This window comes from Molothrus ater, chromosome 13 (assembly GCF_012460135.2).
Source record: "Molothrus ater isolate BHLD 08-10-18 breed brown headed cowbird chromosome 13, BPBGC_Mater_1.1, whole genome shotgun sequence".
Classification (NCBI taxonomy): Eukaryota; Metazoa; Chordata; class Aves; order Passeriformes; family Icteridae; genus Molothrus; species Molothrus ater.
In genome coordinates this window covers 5,403,550-5,427,537 of record NC_050490.2, presented here as the reverse complement: position 1 = coordinate 5,427,537, position 23,988 = coordinate 5,403,550, and the positions used below count along the sequence as shown (strand labels likewise).

At 41.3% G+C, this 23,988-nt stretch overlaps 2 protein-coding genes across 2 annotated transcripts; both read left to right on the top strand.

The window, feature by feature from the left end:
- The first annotated feature begins 167 nt into the window (after nucleotides 1-167).
- MPHOSPH10 (M-phase phosphoprotein 10) lies at nucleotides 168-7,083 on the top strand. Its single transcript, XM_036389539.1, is given in 12 exon segments — nucleotides 168-301; nucleotides 750-1,407; nucleotides 2,163-2,320; nucleotides 2,726-2,897; nucleotides 3,169-3,310; nucleotides 3,656-3,723; nucleotides 4,400-4,537; nucleotides 4,750-4,860; nucleotides 5,099-5,206; nucleotides 5,803-5,866; nucleotides 5,869-6,032; nucleotides 6,865-7,083. Coding segments are annotated over 12 exon segments (2,037 nt in total). The 5' UTR covers nucleotides 168-197; the 3' UTR covers nucleotides 7,015-7,083.
- A 1,064-nt stretch (nucleotides 7,084-8,147) lies between these two features.
- Nucleotides 8,148-23,738, top strand: FAN1 (FANCD2 and FANCI associated nuclease 1). The gene is made up of 14 exons (XM_036389537.2): nucleotides 8,148-8,207; nucleotides 9,116-10,545; nucleotides 12,738-12,878; nucleotides 14,195-14,390; nucleotides 14,686-14,919; nucleotides 15,387-15,518; nucleotides 16,596-16,704; nucleotides 17,439-17,558; nucleotides 17,999-18,163; nucleotides 19,092-19,260; nucleotides 20,676-20,779; nucleotides 21,561-21,755; nucleotides 22,158-22,286; nucleotides 23,506-23,738. The coding sequence occupies exons 2-14, from the start codon at nucleotides 9,186-9,188 to the stop codon at nucleotides 23,641-23,643; spliced, it is 3,192 nt and encodes a 1,063-aa protein (XP_036245430.1). The 5' UTR covers nucleotides 8,148-8,207; nucleotides 9,116-9,185; the 3' UTR covers nucleotides 23,644-23,738.
- The last annotated feature ends 250 nt before the right edge of the window (nucleotides 23,739-23,988 follow it).

The window sequence follows — 23,988 nt, the reverse complement described above, 5'->3', positions numbered from 1 at the left end:
GTTCTGGAGAACGAGGCGCCTTTAACAGAGGGTTGGGCCAGGAGGCGGGAATGCCACGGCTCGGGAGGCGGGGCGGGGCCGAGCTCCGCGGACGGAACCACTGTGTGCGGAACCTTAGCGGCGGCCGCAGGAGCCGCCCGGGCCTGAGCGCTGTGGCACGGCAGAGGCGGTGCCGCTCCCCACGTGTGCGCGGCGCGATGGCGGCGGTGCCGGGGATCCCGGCGCTCCCGGGGCTCCAGGGCATCCAGACGTGCCTCAGGGTGGCGGGAGCGGCCGCGGCGCGCCCCGAGTGCTTCCTCAGGTACCGCGGGGCGGCGGGGGAAGGCACTGGTAGCTGCAGAGAAAAGCCTGGAGGAGTGAGGCGTGGGGAAGCTCAGTTACCTCTGTGCCACCCGGGTCTGGCTCTTGGACCATTGAAGTGTTTGTACTGTTTGCTTCCCCAAAATGTCTGGAGTGCTTAAATAACATCAATATATTGTAAGATGCAGCTGTAGAAAGCTGGGATTTTCTGTCCGGCTGCTACTTCATACACAAAGTGTGATAAAGCTGAAAGGATTAAGAATTTAGTGGGTTTTTCCTATGACTGTGTAGTAGCAGTACTCCAAGCCGTGTGTGGGAAGTTCAGCCGCAGCAGTAACTATTGAAAGGTGCGGTTCTGTAGCACAGAGAACCACAGCAGGTACAAGAGCAGCAGTGCGACTGTGATTGGCTTCATGGAAGGTGCTAAACTCTTATTTTTCTGCTCTCAGTGTGCAGGATGGGCTGGCTGCCGACTTCAGAGCAATGACAAAGACTCTCTACGATTTGAATAAAGGAAGTAACATAGTTCGTGGGGGCCCTCTAAAAGAGCTGGTGATAGAAAATTTTGATGAAGAACAGATTTGGCAGCAGCTAGAGCTCCAGAACAATGCAGTTCTCAATTTCTTCAAGAAATCCATTGCAAGGGATGCCGAGGATGAAGATCTTTGTCTTCTTTCAGACCAGGAAGAGGAGGGCTCTGATGCAGGGACCAGCAGTGACAAGGAGTTGGAAGACAACATAATGGAAGCAGACACTGAACAGATGAATGTTTATACTAAAGATAAAGATAAAACTAAAACTAAAGCTAAAGAAAAGCAAAGTAAACTCAGAGAAAGCATAATGCAGAAAGACAGTGATGAGGATTCTGATATTGACTTTGATATTGAAGCACTGGAGCAACAGGCTAAAACAGCCAAGGAAACCACATTGAGAAAGAAGGGAAGAAAATCTGTAGTGGATGATAAGTTTTTCAAGCTAGCTGAGATGGAAGCTTTTTTAGAACATGCAGAGAAGGAAGACAATGAAGAAGAAGAAGAAGATGACATTAATTATTTTGAAGACATTATCTCAGATGATGAGGAAGACTCTGAAGAAGCTAAAGTCAACGTAAGTTTTTCCTTAAAATCAAAATCTGGCATCTGTTAGGATGACCAATAAGTGTTTAACTCTGCCAAGTTACATTTGTTTATGTGACTAATGATTACTTCTGAAGCTTTATTTTAACAATTAATATCTGGTAAGAAGGTTCCCTGGTGCAGAAGGACATAGCATCCTGCTATTCAAGTCTCTCCTTACATGGGCCTTAGGCTTTTACATAAATACAGGAAGAGATAATACCCATGGGAAATCAGGGACCTTGAGAATTGCAGAATAGGTGACCCAGCAAATGAAAAAGATTTATCACTCAGCATGTGGCAATTAGAGATCACTGAGGTGGCTGACACAGAGCAAAGGGTTTTTTCCAGGGCCGTGGCCTTGTGACTCTGATACAACTTAAATTGATGAGTATGGATTCAAAAATAGGTATGTTATTATCTAATATTACCAGACATTCTCACTAGCAAGTAAGAAATATACCCAGGGAATTAGTGTGCATTCCAACATGTATTTGGCAACATCTACGGCTCTTTTACTTCTTTATGTGTAAGAGGTAGAGAACTGTAAACACCAGGAAAAGAAATCAGTTTTACTATGACATCCTGCCACAGGTTAATGCATCACTGCCCTGAATTACTGTTGCACAAGAAGTGCTGTTCCTCAGGCACTAAAGACTCTAAAAGACAGGATACTCTTTGATTTCTGTCAGTCTTAACAGCTGTGGTTTGTTGGTTGTTTTTTTTCTTTCCCTCTCACCTTTTTAGCCAATTAAAAGTTCTAGAGATATGACATACAAAGATTTCTTTGATCCAGTTGATGATGATGATGGTGATGATGATTTAGTAGCTAATGATGCTGAAGAGGATCAGGAAGAGGAAGCAGACAGTGCCATTGAAGAGCAAAATGAAGAAAGTATGTCTGAGTAAGTAAAATGCAGGTAAAATGTCCTCATAATTGTACACTAAAGTAAAGCAGAAAATACTGAGAATGCCACACTCACTCTGGTCATAGTTTGCCATTCTCAGTTAACTGTTGTATGTTCACGGTTTGTGTTGTCACCTTATTTATATTTTTAAAACATTGTTCCTTGATCTTTATTTGAATAAAGCATTTAAGAGTTTAAATGAGTTCTTATTTAAGAGTAAGAGTTATTCTTATTATCCAGAAGTTTCCCTAGTGCCCTCTCACCTTTAGGGGGATCCTTGAGAACTGTTGTAAACTGTAAGTTACTTGTAACAGGTAAAAACATCTAAGGGCTTAAATATCTTAATGTGAAAAATTATAAAGGCTTCTCAACTTTTTTTTATATTAAATGTTATTGTTACAGGTTTGAGGATATGGATGAAATGGTGGAGCACATGAGAAGTAAAGAAGCTTCTAAAAAAGTAACTTTCAGTTTGCCAGATGACAGTGAAACAGAAGATGTAACTGAAGCACAATTAGAGAGAGACATCAGTCCCAGTGAAATAAAGTCCTCATTTGAGAAGAGACAGGAAAAGGTAATTTTGGTTGGGTTTTCTTTTGGGTTTCTTCATGTTTTATTTGGCTAATACTTCGAAACAGCGGCAAATAATTTTTGGTTGTTTCATTTGTTCCGAGTCCAGCAGATACAAAGAGGGTATTTAAAATTTAAGGAAAACATGTGGTTTATCTACATAGATACATCTCCAATCATATATTCCCTCATGTACCTGAAATAAATACCAATTTCTTGCTGTGAATTTACAAGTGAGCCCTGTTTTAAACTTCCTAGGAAATTGTGTTTTTCAGATGAGCAAAAAAATAAAAAGCTTGGAAGAAGCATTGTTAGAGGAGAAGCCTTGGCAGCTGAAAGGAGAAGTGACTGGGCAGAAGCGCCCTGAGAACAGCCTTTTGGAAGAAACAGTGCTCTTTGACCATGCAGTGAGAATGGGTAAGGAGGGGACAGGGCTTTGCTTACAGCATGCTGCACATCATGCTGGCTGTTCTGCCCTTTGAGCTTGCTGAAAACACCTGGGACTCAAGAGGACACCAGCTTAAACTTCTTGATGTGATTTTGAGGTTGTTTCACACTGCATTTTCACAGTGGAAACTACAGGAGATTGTAAATTTTATCAGCCTTTCATAATATGACTTTTATATTTACTTACTTCACCTTCAAGTGCTGCATTTTTGTGAAAGCTTTACTTTCTTTTTCTGCAGTTTATTCTTTATAGCAGAAGACCTATTTCTTGCTGGAGAAACATTAATCTAAAAATTCTTTGCCTTTTCCTTTCAGCACCTGTGATCACAGAAGAAACTACTTTTCAGCTTGAAGATCTCATTAAGCAGAGAATATTGGATGAGGTTAATATTGTCTTACCTGTTCCTCCTTACATTGTTCATAGACTTGATTCACAGGGCACATTCCAAGGATGAGTTGGAAGCATTTCCAATGTTAGGTGTAGAATTATCTTGATTTCTGCAACTGGTTGTTTTATTCTTTGTCTTGATGAATGTGTCTTTAGATTTCTAAGGAGCCCTATTTTTATATCCCTGTTATACACCAGGGATTTTAGTGTTTTAGTGCACTTCAAAGCAGATTGTGTGCAGATAAAACTGTAAGAAGTTTATGTGGAATATAAAGCCAGCCTGTAACTGTTGGCTGTTACCATAACTAGTGCTCTGAGCATTCTGACACTGACCAAAATGCAGTTGGTTTGCTTCATTTTGCTTCAAAGCCACTGACAGAAAATTTGTATCTAACAGCTTGTTGAGTGTTACTGTTCATTGAATTTAAAAAGATGGGGAAGAGTTTGTAACTTGTTATAGTTGTTGCCTTCATTCATAAAACCAAGGGCACAAGTAGAGCTATATCTTTTGTTACTTTTTTTTAATGAAATTGTGAAACTTGATAAGTCCTGGGATGCTACATGCATAAACTAGTTAATGTGCCAGATAAATAACTGAAAAATGTTCTAAGTAAGATGTAGCTGGTAGTTGGCTGTAGTTGCATTTGGTCGTTACTTCATGACTTTCTCAGGCATGGGATGATGTAGTACCAAAAGAGAAACCCAAAGAGGAAGCTTTTGAGTACAAGAAGCGGATCAGTTTGGATCATGAAAAGAGTAAACTGAGTCTGGCTGAGATCTACGAGCAAGAATACATGAAACTTCACCAGGTAACATAAATAAGTCTTTCCTTTGGGTTTGAAGTTCACACTCTGTACTCTTGTGTGTTCATTTATACACTTTCCAAGTGGAAGTCATTTAGTCTTTCTCTGAGTGTTCACCAGAGAAAGGGCTCTGAATTGTAAGTTGTGTTGTTACCAGTCTTGCTAAAGTAAAGTAGCCTTATGAATGGTGTTACAGTTACATTGCATTTTTAATGCAGCAAAAGACTGAAGAGGAAGAAAATCCTGAACACAAAGAAATTCAGGAAATGATGGATTCACTCTTCCAGAAGCTGGATGCACTTTGTAATTTCCACTTCACACCCAAACCAGTAAGTGCCTAAGTTTTATAAAGTTGGGGGCTTTCTCCCTTTTTTTTAAACTGGATACTTTAAAATACATTCCAGAAATGGAAGGCAAAGTAAACCTTGGTGTTTACTGAGCTCATTCTTATTTCATATTAAATGCACTGTGATTGCCTCTAAACAAACCCAGCTAGTTGTGATCTTCAGCTGTCTGTCAGCTGCAGAGGTGCTGTGCTCAGTCCTGAATGTCTCTCTTCATTTCTAGCCGGTGCCAGAAGTTAAAATCGTTTCCAACCTTCCAGCTATAAGTATGGAAGAAGTAGCACCAGTTGCTGTGAGTGATGCTGCTCTCTTAGCACCAGAGGAGATCAAGGTAAATATAAAATGGCATAAGGGGATTACAGGAGGATGTACTGTCTGTCAGATCACTGGGAATTCTGCCCTTCCCATCCTGCTGGGTGCTTCCTCACCTGTGGGGTGAGGAAGGTGCTGCTGGGTGCTTCCTCACCTTGTGGACTTTTTTGGCCTAGAATCTTAGCATTGGGAGGTTTTGAGGGATGAGGTGTTTTTTTCTTTTCTTTTTTTACTGTGGTTGGGGTTTTTTTTTGGTTGGTTGCTTGGTTTTTTGTTTTTGTGTTTCTGTTGTTTGTTTTTTTTTTACTGAGGAAATAGTAAATTTTATTTGGCTCCAGTAGGCCATAATACTTTGCTTTGTTTTTGATCTTAACTGTTATGTGATGGTCATTGTTGTCCCAACATTTATTTGGGTATTGAGAGGGGGAAAGCTAAACACTAGAGCAGAGCAATTAGCATGTCCTGGATCAGTTGTACAAATCTCGTTTCCCAGCTTTTGTCATGTTTTGGCCTTTGCCTTATCCTGAGCTGTCACTTGAAATAATGGAAATGCTGAGACAGATTTGAGTTCTGTGAAGTGAGTCTTGTCTTTTGGACTGTTATTGATCTATTTAGGAAAAGAACAAAGCTGGTGATGTAAAAACAGATGCAGAAAAGACTCCCACAGACAAAAAACGAGAACTGAGAAGAAAAAGCTCCGTAAACGTATGAAGCGAAGGGAAAGGGAGAAACGTCAAAAGCTTCTTGAAAAGATGAAACCAGAACAAGGCACAAAACTTAGCAAGAAAGCTGCTGCAGCAAAATTAAAAAGGCTTACCAAAGAAGGCAAAGCATCTCTGCTCAAGGTAAGACTAAATCCCAAGGACAGATAATTTTTCTCTAGAGAGGAAAGGAAACTTTATCCCAAAGAATTACAAGTATAATGTTGTAAAAATGTGAAAAAGCTGTACGATACAATTACTCTGTATAAAGGTATGTTCATCAGGCAGAAATGATTTTGTGTGAGGTGCTGCTTTTCTATTTATTTGAAAGTTCATAAAGTGATGTTCCTGCAAATATTCTTTATTTCCTGCATTTAAGCCATTCCACTTCATCAAGTGCGACTGCTTGAATGCACATTGAGGTTTCTATGTTCTGTATGAGGTTTGGGTAACTTAAACTGTTTTGTAATACAATATTCCTGTTTAACTTTGTCCTTACTGTGGAGCCTTCCCTATAATCTCATCAGATTTTATAGCATGTTTTGCATGCTATAAAACAGTAAACTCGTACACCACTTATGGTGCCTTTAAATAAAACTCTAAAAATCTCTGAAATTTTGAAATTTTAGAAACTAATAGGAAAAATAACTTCTTACTTCCAGATGTTTGCACTTACCTTTTCAGAGGGCAAGTAGAACACAAAATACAGATACCCTGTTGTAGTTCATGATGTGCAAGGATCTGTTCTTGATGCTGGCTCTTACCTATCAGGCTAATTGCTACTTAGGAAGAGAATGTAATCTTTATTTCTTTAAATAGCAGGAGTAGAATAAAAATGTGGTGAACAATATCCTTTGAAAATCAGTTACCAGATCTTTTTTAACTGAAATGCCATTATGATTGAGTAACTAGTAAGTAATATAATGGTACTGTTTGTACATTTCTTGGTTGTAACAAATGTTTTGTCCAATGACAGGATGAAGGTAAAGACAAGGCCTTGAAATCATCCCAGGCCTTCTTTTCTCAGCTACAAGATCAAGTGAGAATGCAAATCAAAGATGCCAGCAAATTAAAAAAGAAACAGAAGAAGGAGAAAGCAATCTCTGTTCATAAACTAAAGTTGTAATTTACCTTTTTTATACAGGTACATACATATATACATCTTGTATATATTAAATTTTTTTTCTGAATTTGAGTAGGTTTTACTCTGTGTTGATCTTTAAAATACTTTGTGAACTTCTAAGGTGATGTTCAGACAGCTTTCTGTAGATTTTACTCTTATTTTCTACCATAGAACTCTGATTTATTCCAAAAAGAAAGATTCTTGGTGTGGGCAGATACCTAATAGTGTAAAATACTTGACATGTGCTGTGACTGTACAGTCTCAGCCCAGAGCTTTGTATCTGCTGTTGTAATAGCTCTGGATCTATAGCAGGAGGAACTGCATTTATTGAAGAACTTAGGATGTATCCAGGCATTTAAATTACAGAAATTATATTCTGAAATTGTAATTGGCAAAGAGGGAGGACACAAAGGTTTTAAAGCCTGTGGGAACCCAGAGCTAGGAAATTTTTAACTTCAACTGAGTCCAAGAAGGTTCGGGTTGGAAGGGACCTCTGGGGTCACCTGGTCCAACCTCCCTGCTCAAGCAGGGTCATCCCAGAGCGCAGGGCTCAGGCTTGTTGTGGAATAGCTCCAGTGAGAGACTGCACACACTCCAAGCTCTCTGGGCAGCCTGACCCAGTGCTCAGTCACCTGCACAGTATAAAGAAGTTCTTCCTCACGCTCAGGTGGAATTTGTGTGTCTCAGATTTCTGCCCTTTGCCTGTTCCATTGCTGGGCAGCACCGAGCAGGGCCTGGTCCCTCCTCAGCACCTCCCTGCATACACTGACAGGCAGGGATGAGGCCCCTTCTCCTCATGTGTATTTTTACCACTCAGAGGAATAATCTCCCATACCAACACCGTTCTCAGAGTCCATAGGAACAATAAGCCTCAGGGTGAAAATATTTCACTATTTGCTCTTTGCTGAACAAAAAAAAAAAACCAAAAAACCAAAACAACAAACTCACCGCCAACAAAATAAACCTCTGGTTGCTGCTCCTGTGGACCTCAGCTGTTTTCCACGCGTTGTCGCAAAAGGAAGTTTTAAATCTGCGGCGGGTGTTTGCAGCAGCCCCGCTGTGTGAGGGAGCGCGGTGCCCGCCATCGGCGCTGCATTGCTCAGGCCTGGCGGCGGGCGGAGCGGCACCGGCCCGGCCCGGCCCTCAGGGCGCGGCCTGGCCCCGGGAGCGGCGGAACGCGCGCGGCTGCGGGGCCGGTGCGTGGGGAAGGGCGGGAGGCCGCGCGGGCTGGGGGGGCTCCGGCCGGGGCCCTTTACCCGGGGCACGGGCGGCCGAGGGGGGCCCAGCGCGGGAAGGGCCGGCGAAGGGCGGGCACATCAGGATGGCAGCCCCGGGAACCGCTCGGGAGCCTGGGCCCCGCCATCCAGAGCACCTGGAGAGCGGTGCGGAGCCGCCGGCTGCTCCTGGGCCCCGGCCCGGGCAGAGCTCGGCCCAGGCGCACCCCGGGCTGGGCACGCACGGCAGCCGTGAGGGTGAGGGCTGCAGGATAGCCCGGAGGGTGCTCTGGAAACGGGTGCTTGGCACCAAAATAGTCTGTCAGCAGCAAACAAGACAATGATAAAATGTTCCCAGCGACCGGACGAGGAGTAATGGCCATAAACTAAAACACAAGAGGTTTCACCTCAGCATGAGGAAGAACTGCACACTGGGGGTGGCAGAACGCTGGGAGGGCTGCCCGGGGTGGTCATGGAGTCTCCCTCTCCGGAGACATTCCAAACCCACCTGGATGGCTCCTGTGTCACCTGCTCCAGGTGACCCTGCATGGGCAGAGGGGGTTGGACTGGATGGTCTCCAGGGGTGCCTTTCAACTCCGACTTTAATTTTTTTACTTTAATTTTTTGACTCTATTTTTTTTCTGCAAAAATTAGAGGACTTGCTTATTTGCTGATGTAAATGCAAACTTGAGATTACTTTTCCATTTATTAAGCCACTTAAAGGCAGCTGCTTTTAAGTGTGTGGTGTGCTTCCCTGTCTGGTAAGGCAAGCTAAAGGACAGTAGCATTGTAAGTTAAGGATTGCTTGACTTCTCTGCCTCTCTTCTGTTCATCTTGGTTACATCTGGTACCTTGGAAGACCACTCATTCAATGTATTTTTTATTTCAAGGCATGTCAGAGGATTACAGATGGAAAAGGAAAAGCCAAGGAAAGTCTTTTAAGTATTACAGAATAAAGAAATGTGGCTTGAATGGAGTTGTCTTGACCATGTAATCGCTGTGAGTTTTGTAATGGCAGAAGCTAGGTCTTCAGGAATCAAAAGATCCCAAACAAGTTTGTCACTCAGTAAAAATAAGAAGAAAAAAGAAACAACAAAAAAAGTGGAAGTTGCAGGAACACCATCTACACCTTCAGCATCATCCTCTATTACTTCCTTTTTTAACAATGTTCCCCCTGCCAAAGTTAGCTGTCCCATGTGTGGGCAGTTGGTGCCAAGATATGGAATAAATAAGCACATTGATGAAACATGTCAGAGAAACCGTGGTGAGCTTGGTGCCATTGATACCACACTGAATTCTTTTAGGAATAAGAGCCCCCCAGCTGCAAATCTGAGCAATAGTTCCAGCTCATATTTTTCAAAAAACCTCTTAAATCTAGAAACAAGTCCTCCCAAAAGTAATTTATTGAAAGCAGGAGGGAGTGCAGCACAACAGACTAGTCCTTACTTTAGCAATAGTAGTTCAGTGTTTAGTGTGAACAGTGAACCCCAGGCTCGAACAGTTAGAACAGTCTCCTTGGGAAGCCTGTCTGCCAAGCTGTCCAGAAGACGCTGCCTGCAGGGAGGAAAACAGGTCCTGTATGAAGAGATCAATTCTTCACCTCCAGCTGTTCACAGTGCCTGTGGAAGTGTGGCTGCCCCTGATGATGATGATGGGGATGAGATTGATGCTGGGCAGAGTTCTCAGAAAGAAAATCAGCCTTCTCAGAGAGAGCACCAGGAGCAACATTTTTCAAAGAGGGAACCTGAGTTTCAAAATGAAATAAACAAATGTAATCAAGAAGACCTTGTGGATATGGTTCAAGTACAATTACTGGCTGATAACAGTAAAGACAAAAGGTTCCCATCTGGTACAAGAAGTACCAAAGCAGAAAGCAGCTCTGAAGGTGGGATACTTAGTCCTGATAGATGTGAAACATCTCTAGCCATCCATACTTCAGCAGAGCTGGCCAGTAATTTGGAAGCTGAGACTCAGCCTCACACTGAGCTTACTCCTTCAAAGACAGAAGTGAACAGTGGGACAGAAAATTGCTTTAGCAGGGATGATGCAGAGGTACTTCCTGTGGAAGTTCTTGAAGACTTTAAGAATGACATGAACTATTCTCTGTTAGAAACAGTGGAAAAGACAGAATCTCAGGATTCCACTGGGGACATTCTAGACAAAATAGATGAGGTCCTCTCTGTGCCCAGCTCTCCTGGTCACCCATACTACCTCCAGAATTTTCTAGTAGTGCTGCGAGCAGTATTGCAGAATGAAGATGATGTCAGACTGTTTAATGAACAAGATTTGAACATTATAACCAAGTTCTACAAATTATCAGGTATCTTCTTTTTAAAAATACATTTCCAAGTTCCCTCTTGCAGAGAGCATTGTTACATAGTTTTATGTGAGAAGTGCTAAATCAATTGACATTTTAACTTGATGGATTTTTTAAGGGAAGAAGCTGCTTTTTCTCAGGACATGTACCCCTTTTTTGAAAAGAAACTCTGCTAATGTAGTTAAGTGCAGCTCCTGAGAGGATGAGGGGACACAGCCTCACTCAGCCCTCCCAGCAGCCTGAGTTGCGTCCTGATGGATCTGAGCTGGCCATGGGCACAAGCAGCCAAAGCAGGGGAGTCTGCAGAGCCCATTGGTGCACTCCAGACCATAAGAATATTACAGCAGGGACATCTTGGAGCTTGGTAATGCCTTATTTATCTTGTGGTGGTTAAAGGGGACTATATAAAGAAAAAAAGCCACAAAAGTCCTGTTACTGGCTCTCTGAGGCAAGCAGTAGGTGCACATCATTTGCATCCAAAGATCCAGGAATAAACTCACTGTTAGGCCAGTAGTGCATGCTGGCATTGGCTACTTTGACAATCACTCCAAGAGATGTTCAGGATACCCTTCCCCATTTCCCCACTCTGTTCCCTGGACATGAACAACACAGATCAGTAACAGGACCTTGTTCTGATAGATAAGAGAGCTTCTTGTTTCTCTTTCAGTAGTGTGAGTTGGGAATACAGAAGGCATTACTGCAAAGTGGTGCTGATAAATCCATGTCTGCACTGCATGAAACAATCTCTCATTGCAGGGTAGGAAAGATGCAGCAGTTGAGCTGTGAGAAGTGAGAGGATAGCACTGAGTCAATAGATAACAAATCCTGGACAGCTGGCAGATGGATGTCATTGCCTGCAAGAAATACCAGGCAGGATACTTTAAAAGTTCAGGTAGATGAGTTATCTGTCCCACATGAGAAGTGTTTATCCATTTCTGATGTCATAGCACAAAACAAGCCCCCCCACACCTGCTTAGGACTACGAAGTTGCTTGAATATAGATATTCTCCAGTATTTAATTATTTTCTGCAGAAATGTCTACCATTCTTCAGTGAGTTGTATTTGACTCAGTGTAAGTTTATGAAGTTTATTGTGAAATTATTATTGCAGCCCTAGTTTGTTCAGTTCCATGGCCTGGAGAAAGAATGTCTGTGTGTTAACCTTTTTCCTTTCTCCAGAATGATAAAAACTGGGGACAGACTTTAAAGGAGTTATAACCCCACAGAGAAAATGACAAGCTTATATGTCTGAATGTAGTTCTCCCAGTGAACTGATCCTGGAAAGATTCTATGAAAGAAAAGGCTGAAAAAGTTTTATGAGGACAGGAGAATTGTTAAATAAACATTTAATGTTTATCTGCCATTTCTTAAGCATGTCTAGATCTTTTAGTGTTTCAGTGTTTTTTTATTAATGATCAGTTTCAGTTAAGCAGCAATAGACAGGAGTAAAACATTTAGAAGTTAATGGGGGTTGAATTAAGCATTCAAAAGGTTGTTGAATGTAGTAATAATAGCTAGACTATTTTCAGCTAAAATTTAATAAGCTATTTTGTTGAATTTCAGCATTGTTAGTATTTTAAAAGTCTTTCTGAACAGTACTTTAAAAGAATACATCCCTGATAAAAATCAAATGAATAGGAGTTTTTTTCTCATTGTTTTCTTTCAGTAGATGTATTAGTATAATTTGGCTTATCTTTGGAAAAATAAGAACCTGAAGAATGCTGCACAGAGAAGTATTCTGTGATTATGAAATTATTCTGTCAGACTGCAGCTTCTTTTGTTCTCTAGCATGAAATATTTGGTTACTGAATGACTGTTTAACAAAGCAAAAAGACCAACTTAACCAACACAAAATGCAGGGTTGAAAAATGAAGTTCTCTTTTTCTATAAAACTAAGTATTTCTTGAAGGGTAAGCATGTCAAAAGGCATTTTACTAATGCACATTACCTGCAAAACATGTTGTAATACTTTTCCACCCACAAGACTTAAAAATTCTAATGAACTTATGAATTACTTGGAAAGGTAAGTCTGGTATTTTACCAAGTCTGCTTGTAGAACACAGAAAGATTTAAAATGTATTTTACAGAGTACCTGCATCAAAGTAATTTTTCAGGTTAATGTGGTGATTGTGCTTTGTACTGTGTTTAGAATTTACTCTTCTTTTTGTCCTTCCCTGCTTTAAATAACATTTGCAGTTGGTGGGCAGAAGTTGTACGTGAGACTTTTTCAACGCAAGCTGAACTGGTTAAAGGTGAACAAAATAGAGTATGGGGAGATAAGTGTGGATTTGTCACCAATAATTGAAGAACTGGCTGAAGCCAGATTCCTACAAACAGGTAAGGCCAGCATTGATAAACCTTTAAAATACTACAAATAAAATGTGAAGTTGTGTCATGTTAGAGATCAGTGCAGTGCACGCTTGTCTGTGCCTTGGGAAGAGAGTTCAGGAGCAGAATAAAGGCTTCAGGTAGATGAGTGCTCTTGTGAAAATACAAATAGTGCAGATTAGATAATGGAGAAGAGCAGCTTTTCTAAACAGTGGTTTTTTTATGACTCAGCAGAATTTTTTAATCTTTGCACTTGTTTTGAAGTTGTAAAGGTTGTTCTTTTTCTGGTTCTTCCTTTCCTTCAAAGTCGACCTGTGAAAAGGTCCAGAAGAAGGTGCAGAAGAATTTCAGGATGAACCAGATGCATTTTTAATGCATTTTTGAAGAACCTGATGTCTGTATAACTTAGGTCGAAGTTACAAGGTGCTTATATAGCTTGAGTTGTAAGATATCAATATAACCTGATATATCTATATAACATGATATCAGCATAACCTAAATAATGACTTTTTAAATATCTGTATAATCTGATATCAATATAACCTGAATCATAAATTTTATACCTGTATAACCTAAATCACAGCTTTTTATACCTTTTTATAATCCAAATCATAACTTTTTTACCTATATAATCATAACTTTTATACCTGTATAATCTGATATAAATAACTTCTGTACAATGTAATGAAGTATATGGTTAACTAGTTGCTTAATGCTGAATAGACAAAAAAGAAGAAAAAACCTCACCATGTGGATAGCTTTAGAGCTAGATAAATATAATACTAATGAGAAATTGGCAAATGTAAAACCAGCTAGCCACAAAATAAAGAATTTAGACAGGTTAGGACGAGACAGACCAAGGAACACAGTAACTGTGCATGTTCCAAAAACAAAGTTGAAAGTTCAGATGTGAAGAAGACTTTGGAACCCTTTATCAAAGACCCCTGACAAGCCCTGAATTAGAGAGGTGCAAGTGGAAAAAACTGTCTAATACCACTCAGATCATTCCATGTAAATTAGTTTTGGCACCTATGTGATGATGTTATAGTGACAGAGTAACATCAAGCAGTACTTACTGTATAAATACACCACAGCACTTGGCAGAAGTGGGTGAGTTAGGTGGAGAAATCCCCCTCACCTGCAGTGCTGCAATAAACAAATCCCTGCTCTATGGACACCAGTCTATGGGGTTTTATTTCCAGCCTACCTGTCAGGTGTCAAACCTAAATCATTAGATTAGTACTAGGTTGGATGAAGGCACTGTGAGCTATTGCTTGACACAATAATATAACACAATGAATATATATGGATAATTTTACTTTTAGAATCAGAATTGGAAGACCTGTGTGAAGGGTTGGATTTGCTTTCGGCCCCTGAGCTAAAAACACTGGCAAAAATCTTTCACTTGCCAAACCCAAATGGTCAGAAACAGCAACTTGTGGATGATTTTCTGAAGTTGTCAAAGCAGCGTTCCATCTTCAGCAGGAGTCAGGCTGGTATTGGGACAGTGATTTTAAAAAGGTAAATGTTTACAGCTAAATTTTGCATGTGAATGACCGAACTCTAGATGCCTTTTCAAGAGAGGAATGCATTTAGAAATTTATTAATAAAAGGGTGGCATTACATTTCAATTCACAGTGAGTCAAAGAGAAGGGTAAATAGTAAACTGCATGCTCTCTCTGCTTCTTTCAAGGAAAATCAAGTTTATGCCTTAATTGGCTAGAAAAAAAATTATTCTCATACTTCATTAATTATGTTTTAGTTTTTACAAGTCATGGTAAAAAACATGTTATAATATTTTGATTTGTCCTTCCAGGGTGAAGGACCTGGCTGGAAGATGTGTCAGGGTCTGCAGAGATGCTCGGGCCGTCTTTTCCCGAATGCTGCTGCTGTTTGCACTGCCTGAGTCCCTGGAGGAGGAGGAGGCTGGCACTGCTGGTCAGGGCCTGCTCTCCACAGTCCTCAGGGCAAACATGGGGCACATGGTGTTCCCCAGTTACACAGTAAACAGGAAAACGCAGGTCTTCCAGGACAGAGAGGATCTCATCAGGTGGGGAGGGCTTTGGCAGCTTGGAAATCTGTTGTTCTAAAAGAGCTTTCCTGCAGCACTTGTGCAGGCAAATAAGAATTCAAATGTAGAACTCCAGATGTAAGTATGTAGTAAGTGTTAATTTTGCAATTATTTTAAGTACATTTTTGTATTGAGGTAGGACTTGTAAGTCACAGTGGCTTGCATTTTGGAACAAAATAGCTTATTTATTTGCTTCATGATCATGTTTTGAAAGCTGTTTCTTCATTTGCTGTGCTGATTCTGAGCTACAAAAAAGTATATTCTCTAGTGTTAAGTAAATTTAAACATAATTTTCCCTGCTACTTTAAACTCTTTTAATCCTACAAGATTAAGAATAAAGATGGCTGCATGGTTCAATGTCTTTGGAGATTGTAGGGGAAAGAATTTATTTCTTTCAACTGTAGATGCTTTGCAGATGTAATAAAGTTGTGGATTTTTTACCACAGGTATGCAACTGCTGTTCATCTGTCAAATGATATAGCCACTGCAATGGTAAATGGGAACTGGGAAGAAGCTCATCATCTCTATTTGTATGCTAAAGAAACCTGGAGTGAACTGAAGAATCACCCCTCTTTGAGGTACTGAACTGGAAACTGTAAAGTATATTATCTTACCTTGAGTACTTTTCCTTTGGAGAGAGGCTTATCAGCTAGGGATGTTATTTAAACCTGATAAAGCAAGAGACTTTAATGCTCTTGAAAGCTTGGAACTTGCTGATTGTTTAGCTTTTAAGGTTCCATATGAAAAGACCTTTTTTATAAAATCTTGGGAAGGAGTTGGTAGGCATGGATATAGCACTAAAACAGTTCTGTTTTATGTGCCAGTGCAGAGAACAAGAGCCTTATCTTTCCCTTGTCATAGTTTTTTTTAAATGGCTTTCAAACAAATGGCAATAAGCAGAAAGTAAAATTGACTGTGAACAAAGATGTTGCAAATGTTATGGGAAAACATGCTGGCTTATTCATGTCTTTAGATTTCCAAGTGGGTATTGCTCAGGAAATGTCACTGAATATCTGAGACCTGAAATAACATTTATTGGGTTTGAAGTGTTCTTCATCAGTTTTTCTTTTAATTATTTTGTTTTCTGACTTAATGATACACCACAAGTTAAAGCATTACACTTGGCATTATATTCAATTCCATGGCAACTGATTTAAAATAATATTCATTGAGGGTCATTTACACTGAAGACAGTGGAAAAATTTTTTTTTGATTTTAAAAAGATATTCAAAAGACTTTGTCCTGAATACAGAGGTGGCTACTGAAAAGATGGTGGTCTTCTTTTATGCCAGGAAATTCCTGTTCTAGGGCTTTTCTTTTGTTCAGCTTTGTTTCTGAAGTGGGACTGCTGACTTATGAGAATGAGTTGGTAACAAAATATGATGTAGTAAGTTGCTGTTCTGTGTCTGTTTTAAAACTGATTAACTGATAATTCTACTGGTGTTGAAACTAAAATATGCTGTGCAAATGCAGCTTGCACCTGCTCCCTAAGCCAAACTATTGCCTTACCTTTGGGTTCTTGACATTGCAGCTGGGATACTCAGTTCAGATCAATTTGGATATATAAAGCATTTAGTTTGGTAAATGCTTTAGGTATAAGCATTCTTAGTAAAACTGACATTATTAAATTGGTCTGAACTGCTCATACTTTTCAGCTATCACAGAACTTTACCTGATTACCTGCGGCGTTTCACAGTTGGCTGGGTGTACACAAGAATCCTTTCTCAAGGAGTTGAAATTCTGCAGAGACTTCACAAGTATAAGGTAAAGTGGTGAGGTGAATAGAAATATGTGCTCCATTTTTGTACATCACTTTACATTTCTAAAGTGGCTGGAAAATGGTGGTAATGTTTGCCAGTACTTGCTACAATTCTAGTAACAAGTTAATTTTAAGGGAGAAGTGCCCTCTTTCTGTGCTGCTTTAGAAAGTTTTAAATTGTTTTGATTTCTGCTTATGCTTTGAAGATTTACCATATGTAATACACCATAAAACTATTGCTGAGATATGCTTGTTTCATTATTTAAAGATACCCGTGTTTCACTAGATTTGTCTATTGCTTTTAAATAAGCAAAATCTTGAAAGAAAGAAAAATCTTGAAAGAACTCTTCTAGAAATACCTGCCCCTTCCTTAGGGAATTAATATCTCCAAAGGCCTCTGACTTACATGTTAAAGTAAATCAGATTATTTTGAAAAAGACTTCACTTCTGCAATAAAGCAACAAGTAATACTTAAGGTATTTTTCATATACAATAAGGATAAAAATGCTGTATTTTTGCAGTTACCCTTAAAGTTTACATTAAAATATCTCTATTCTAGAGTTTTTAAGATACACATATGGATCTGAAATGGGTCTATTGGGTAGTGGAGTAAAAAGTAGGTTTGGATTGTTCAGAGAGAAAGTTTCTGTACTATTCATTAATTAGAAGGGAAAGTGAGAAGCTAACTTGAACTTGGTTGTGTAACCCAATTAATAAAGGTGCAATCCCATTGCTGCAGGAAGCAGTGCAGCAGCTGCAGAGCCTCCTGGCCCAGGATGTGTATTGTACTGACAGCAGAGGGAGATGGTGGGATCGGCTGGCTCTGAATTTACATCAGCACTTGAAAAACACTAAGAAGGTATCTGGCAAGCTGGAAACACTGCAGGCATTGTCTGAAAACATTTTTTAAATTATTTCTTACGGAAGGAACAGTGGAGTAGAGTCTCCTAAAAATGCAGATTTTGTTAGGAATCCTAAGGTCAGACAACCACTTTCAACTAAGAAAATGAATCCATTTTTTTAATCTTATACTGATCAGTAGAAATTGAGAGGAATGTTTTTTTACTGTACTAGTATAAATTTGAATCCAGAAGCCTCCTTGTGCAAATTGTTATTGATTGGAGATCTCTTGTATCCGTCCTGCCCCCTGACGCTCCTACAGTTAGAACTTCCCCACTCAGTTAGCAAGCTGGCCTTGTCCTGCAGGCTCGTTCTTACACTCACCCGTTTGTGCTTGACTCAGTTTCTCTGGTGCAGAGGGGTGCAGAGTGAGCTGATGTTGTGCCCTTTGCTTGCCAGGCTGTCGGCTGCATCCGGAGGGGGCTGGCCGACGCGGCCGTGCGCACCGGGCACCGCCTGTCCCTGTGCCAGCGCGCCCTGCGCATCCGCGACTCCCCCAGCTGCAGGCAGCTCCAGGGCCTGCTGCAGGACCTGCCCCTCCTCACCGTGCACGATGTCACTCACGTAAGCAGGGGAGCAGCAGCTCCTCCCGGGCTCTTTCACTTCACACAAGGAGAAGTAATCTGGGAGACTTGTGACAAGCTGTGCACCAGCCTCTGACTGACATGGTGCAGGAAAAGGAATACAGATGTGTTTCTATAACAAAAGCCTCTTGTAATCAAATACTTCTGCATTGGTCACTTCTTAGCTCAAGTTAGTCAGCTGTACACTGATCTAATTTGTATTGCTTTATATTTGTGATGGATGTGATCATCCATAAACTCCACTAATTTATCAGTAATGCCCTCAGAGCCCTTCTGGCTGAAGAGTCTGATCAGATCAGTGCATTGCCTCTGGTGGCTGCAGGCCAAGCATTCTGTGTGATAGGAAAAGTAATAGTAACCTTAGCATGTTGTCAGCATTAGATTAATAGCTAAAAAAGATGCCACTGTTATTTTAGGAACCTTTAGAAGTTATGCACTCTGAATATGTGTTATGCAAATATTCAGTGTGAGGCACTTGCATCATATTAGAATGGATTTTAAAAAAATTATCTTTTCCATACCATTATAAAGATAATTCTGTCTGGGCAAAATTAGAGCAGAGCCTCACTTCCTCTCTCAGCCTCCTCACCACATGTCTCCCTGCAGTCCTTCTTTGTCTCTGCCCAGGTCTGTCTCCTCAGTTTTCTGTGGTTTTGCTCCTGATCCTGCATATAGAAAGGCTATATTCCCATCTGCCCAGAATTTTTGCTAGACATTTGTTTTCTTAAAAATGTGCCAGTTTATAAAAGCTAAAGAGGATGATTTCACAGGAATGACAGGTTAAATTTTATTCAGTTAATTTTTGGAAACAAATCTAGTTCTGATTTTAAGAAAACTGAAAAGGGATTTTGGGCTAAAGCTTATTGAATGTGATGCTGGAAAGTAACCAAATGTTTTAATATGTTCAGGTTACAATCAGTGGAAAGATGTGTCCTCAGACGGGAATGGGAAAATCTGTGTTCCTCATGGAGGATATTGGTGATGGAGAAGGAGGCCAGGACTGCAGTGTATCCACAGTCATGTGCTCAGTTGAGGAGCTGGCATTAACTCATTACAGGAGGAATGGCTTTGATCAGGGTAACAGTGCTGTTGGTTTGGGGATATTTTGCAGTAAAATAACTGTGGGAATAAGTAAAGAAACTATTTACTAATCAGTTTAATTAATAGACCAGTTTTAGGCGATTTCATTAGACTGCATTTTAGGGTGATTCTCTTTCCTTCCCAAACACCTCTAATACATCACTTCCTTACCAAAGTGATCTAACGTATTTTCAACCTGACCTGCTTTAATGATTTGTTGCCTTCATTTACCAGAGGTGGTTTTGAAATGTATTAGGAAAAACCCCAGTGTTTTTTCTTCATCTACACAGAAAATCACATAGTTTGCCTTCCCTTACCATTGAACAGCTAAGGGTAAAACAATTTAGGTTAAAATGCTACCATTATCATTTAAAGGAGTGTTACTAAGGAAATGCAAACCTCCACTGAATCTTGGTATTAGAATTCCATGAAAACAGTGTACACCAATAGCACAACACTGCAGGATTTTTGGAAAAGGCTTTAGTGTATCTTTACAATTTAGGTTCTGTGAAAAGCCATCATCAACTATTAAGAATATATAGGTCTGTTTTACAGGAAAAAAAGCAAAATACAAAAAGGTAGGCAAGTTATTTTTGAAGATAAAATTTGTGCCTTTCTATAAAATATATATTTTAATATAGTTTAATTTTATTGATAATACTGTTGCAGCAAAAGTGACCACATCAGAAAAAGGTAAAGAGGAAGGGAACAATATTTAGAATTGGGGAGAATTGTGCTGAAATCTCCATTCAGTTCCTCACTGCCACCCACTCACCATTGGTCTTGGCTCAGTTTTGAGCACACAGTGGCCATGTGTGATTTAGTGATGATCCAGAATGCCCATTCCAGCTCCATGCACACACCCCAAGACACATGTGCTCTCTCTCATATGTGTGAGGTCCTTGATGTGTTGTTTTCACATGAGCCTATAAATGTGTAGGAGCACATGTATACATGCATGAACACATATGTATTTGCATATATAAATATGTATACATATAAAAGCATAATATACAATATTACAGTAAAATAGAACAAGTATATAGAATAATATTTTATACAAGATCTAATTATATACTATAAATATGTCATGTTTTGAATATTATATATTACTATTATTATCACCCATATAGTATCTTTTTTTAATGTTATTGAAAAACTGTCAGTGTTATCCCAGTAAGCTTTGTGGGGGCCAGGCAGGGATGGAAACTGTGCTGCAGCTAAAGGGCCCTGGCCTGGGAGCAGCAGGCTTGGGGAATGGGGCAGAATGAGCTGCATTTGCAGCTGACACCAGCTGGCCATGAACCTGAACGTGGCATATTTCTGCTTTGGGTCATGATGGTTCAGTACCTCTTTATGTGACATTGCTGTAGAAATTAATGTTTCCATTTTTATTAAACTCTGCCCTTTAGGTATTCATGGGGAAGGCTCAACGTTTATTACACTGTATGGGATTCTAATGTGGGATATCATTTTCATGGATGACATACCTGACGTGTTCAGAAATTCCTATCAGGTAATTTTGAAAGGCTTTCTTTAGTTAATTTATTTTCCCATTGCTGTAGACTCAGTAACCATGTTAAAATCTTATTTGGGATTAGATTAACATTTTATTCTGAGGGACCTTCCAGACAGATCTTGGTGTTTCCTTCACTTTATTATTTGTTATATTTGGTTTATTGGCTCATTCCTAGGCTGCATTTTGTGGGATTATGTGTGGCAGTGGTTTGTGTAAGGCTGTTTCCTAAGCACTCTGCATTTGCTTTTGAAAGTGGCTCTGGGCCCTGCCTGCTCAGCAGGCCAAAGCTGAATTGAAGCTGAATTGCTGCAGGGACTTTGTGCACCCTGGGCAGGGTGCAGCGCTGGCCTGGGGCTCTTCCTGTGGCCGCTGGAGGATCCGCCCCAGCTTCATCACGGCTTTGTTCTTTCACCTCACACTGCTCACTGTGCCTGAGCAGTCTCGATCCTGATTCCAGATCCACCTGGAACGTCACTGCTCAGAGTGCTGGGAATGCACAGGAATTCTTTGTCTGTTAAAGGAAGCCTCTGTCTAGAGTTCAAAACAACAGAGCAGAGGCTGAGATGGGACCAGTGTTGGTTGCACTGGCACTGGGTGTTAAAACATATGCAATCTTTTCCCCATTTAATAAATATTTATATGGTGGTCATGTTCTAGATAAATCAGCTCAATGTTGATTGACTTTGTAGTTAAGAAAAATATGAAGTAGGACATTGTCATTCTGGGAACAGCTGCTGTGGTGGCAGTTCCTGAGAGCTGGATTTACCTTTTCATCCAGACATCCCCCCTGGATTTATACACTGACAGCTTCTATAAGAACAGGAGTGCTGTTATTGAGGCCAGACTCCAGCAGCTTCACACAGCTTCCTCAGAGACGCTGGCAGAGCTGGTTGCTGACGTCTGGACCACTCAGGAGGGAAAAGCAGCAGCCCTGGTTAACTGGGGACGTTTTACTTCCCTCCAGCAAGTCCAGGTAAGTGGCTGCTGCTCAGCGTGGGCACTCCAATTAGGCTTGACATTCAATTACCCGTGGCCCTGGTGTGCTCACAGGCTGTATTGAGGCACTGAGCCATGGCAGATGGAGAGTGGTGGGAGGGAGGAATTGGAATTAGGGATTATTGTGTTGAAGTCCCTGCACAGGTAGTGTTACAATTCTCTCATATGGTCACGTTTCCTCTAACAGTGGCTGAGAACACAGCAGGAAAATTGATGTAAGAACCATCTACTTACGTTTCTTGTTACGTGTCCTGAGACTGAACAAAGAGCTGAGTTGGGCCATGCAGTATTCTTGGAACAGTATTCTTGTGAGGGCTGGGAAATGGTTCTGCAGGAAATGAAAACCAACCCAAACCAACTAGCAAACCCTCTCTTGCAGAGCCTGGTCTCTTGCCTTGGAGGAACATTCCTGAGCGGTGTTTTCCGGAGGCTTTCCAGGGACCTGCGGCACTGCCGGGGGGGCCTGCCCGACCTGCTCGTGTGGCGCTCCCACAGCCAGCACTTCAAGGTGTGTGGGGAGCACGGAATACCCAGAGCTCAGCTGCCTTCCCTCTGTAAAACCCCAATACCCAGTGCTCAGCTGCCTTCCCTTGTATAAAACCCCAATACCCAGTGCTCAGCTGCCTTCCCTTGTATAAAACCCCAATACCCAGAGCTCAGCTGCCTTCCCTTGTATAAAACCCCAATACCCAGAGCTCAGCTGCCTTCCCTCTGTAAAACCCCAATACCCAGAGCTCAGCTGCCTTCCCTTGTATAAAACCCCAATACCCAGTGCTCAGCTGCCTTCCCTTGTATAAAACCCCAATACCCAGAGCTCAGCTGCCTTCCCTCTGTAAAACCCCAATACCCAGAGCTCAGCTGCCTTCCCTCTGTAAAACCCCAATACCCAGTGCTCAGCTGCCTTCCCAGTGTAAAACCCCAATACCCAGTGCTCAGCTGCCTTCCCAGTGTAAAACCCCAATACCCAGTGCTCAGCTGCCTTCCCTCTGTAGAACCCCGCCCTTGTCAGCCCACACAAATGGTGGTTTCCTACCTGCAGCTCGGCCTCCCTGCCCCCACGGAGCACTGGGTGATTATCTGCTCCTCCAGTGGCTGTAGGGAGCAGAACGATCAGCACTGGCTAAGGCTGCTGTAGAAAAGGTCTTTGGTTAATTGTAATCTAAAGCACCTGTTACAATCAGCCACACATTGTTGTTACCAAGTTCTTCTGGCACCACTTAGACAAAATCTGCACTATTTGAGTCCACAGCAACTGTGTCTGTGTCTGCTACAGAAATGGAGTAAACAGTCATGGATGGTGCCTTGCACAGTAGTGGAATAGCTATAGAAGGCTATTAGACATCTCATCTGTTGGAGCAGCTTGTTATGTGTTTATGATACAGAGCTGAAGAGCAGAAAGTTCTCTAGGGCACCTGAATAAGTTGCTGTCAGTGTCAGCTGGAACAGGTGAGGGTGCAGACAATTGATTTTGCAGTATGAGAGATCTTCATTCACCAGGGCTTCTGTCTGTGTTTTGCTGGATATTTACTATATAAAACTTCATTCTCTTACAGTTAAATTTTGAAATATGGGGTAATAATTCAGCACCCGCTGGACCTTCCATTGTGCTAAGATCTCTATTATTTTTGTTGCAAGTAATAGCTGGTAAAAAATACTTCTTGTGTGGGAGCTACTGATCCTTCAGTTCCTCCAGGGACACACTTGTAACCGTGCCCCTTTCCTTGTAGCTGGTGGAGGTGAAGGGCCCCAACGACCGCCTGTCTCCCAAGCAGATGCTGTGGCTGAGTGAGCTGCACCAGCTGGGGGCTGCAGTGGAGGTTTGTCACGTGCAGGACGTTGGAGGCAAGAGCAAACGCCTCAGCTGACAGAGGTTGGATCATGTGGGGAACCCAGGTGTTCTTAAAGGAATGGCTAGCACACTCCAATGGCTGCTGCTTAATAAAAATAGTTTCTTCTAAAATTCTGGTTTCTTGGAACATTACCATAGTCCTTTTTAGCACAAAACATTCTAAAATGAAATTTGAGAAAACTGTCAGTATGATTTACTGCATGCAACTTCATGTTCAGAAGAGGAGAGCCCTTCCCTTCTCTCCTCAATTCCTGACTTATTCTGTGAGGTGATCTGGGGTTTGCCCAGCGAGGAGGAAGAGCTGCCTTCACACTGGTACACCCTGAGACCATCTCTACAATACAGAAACTGGGCCATCAGG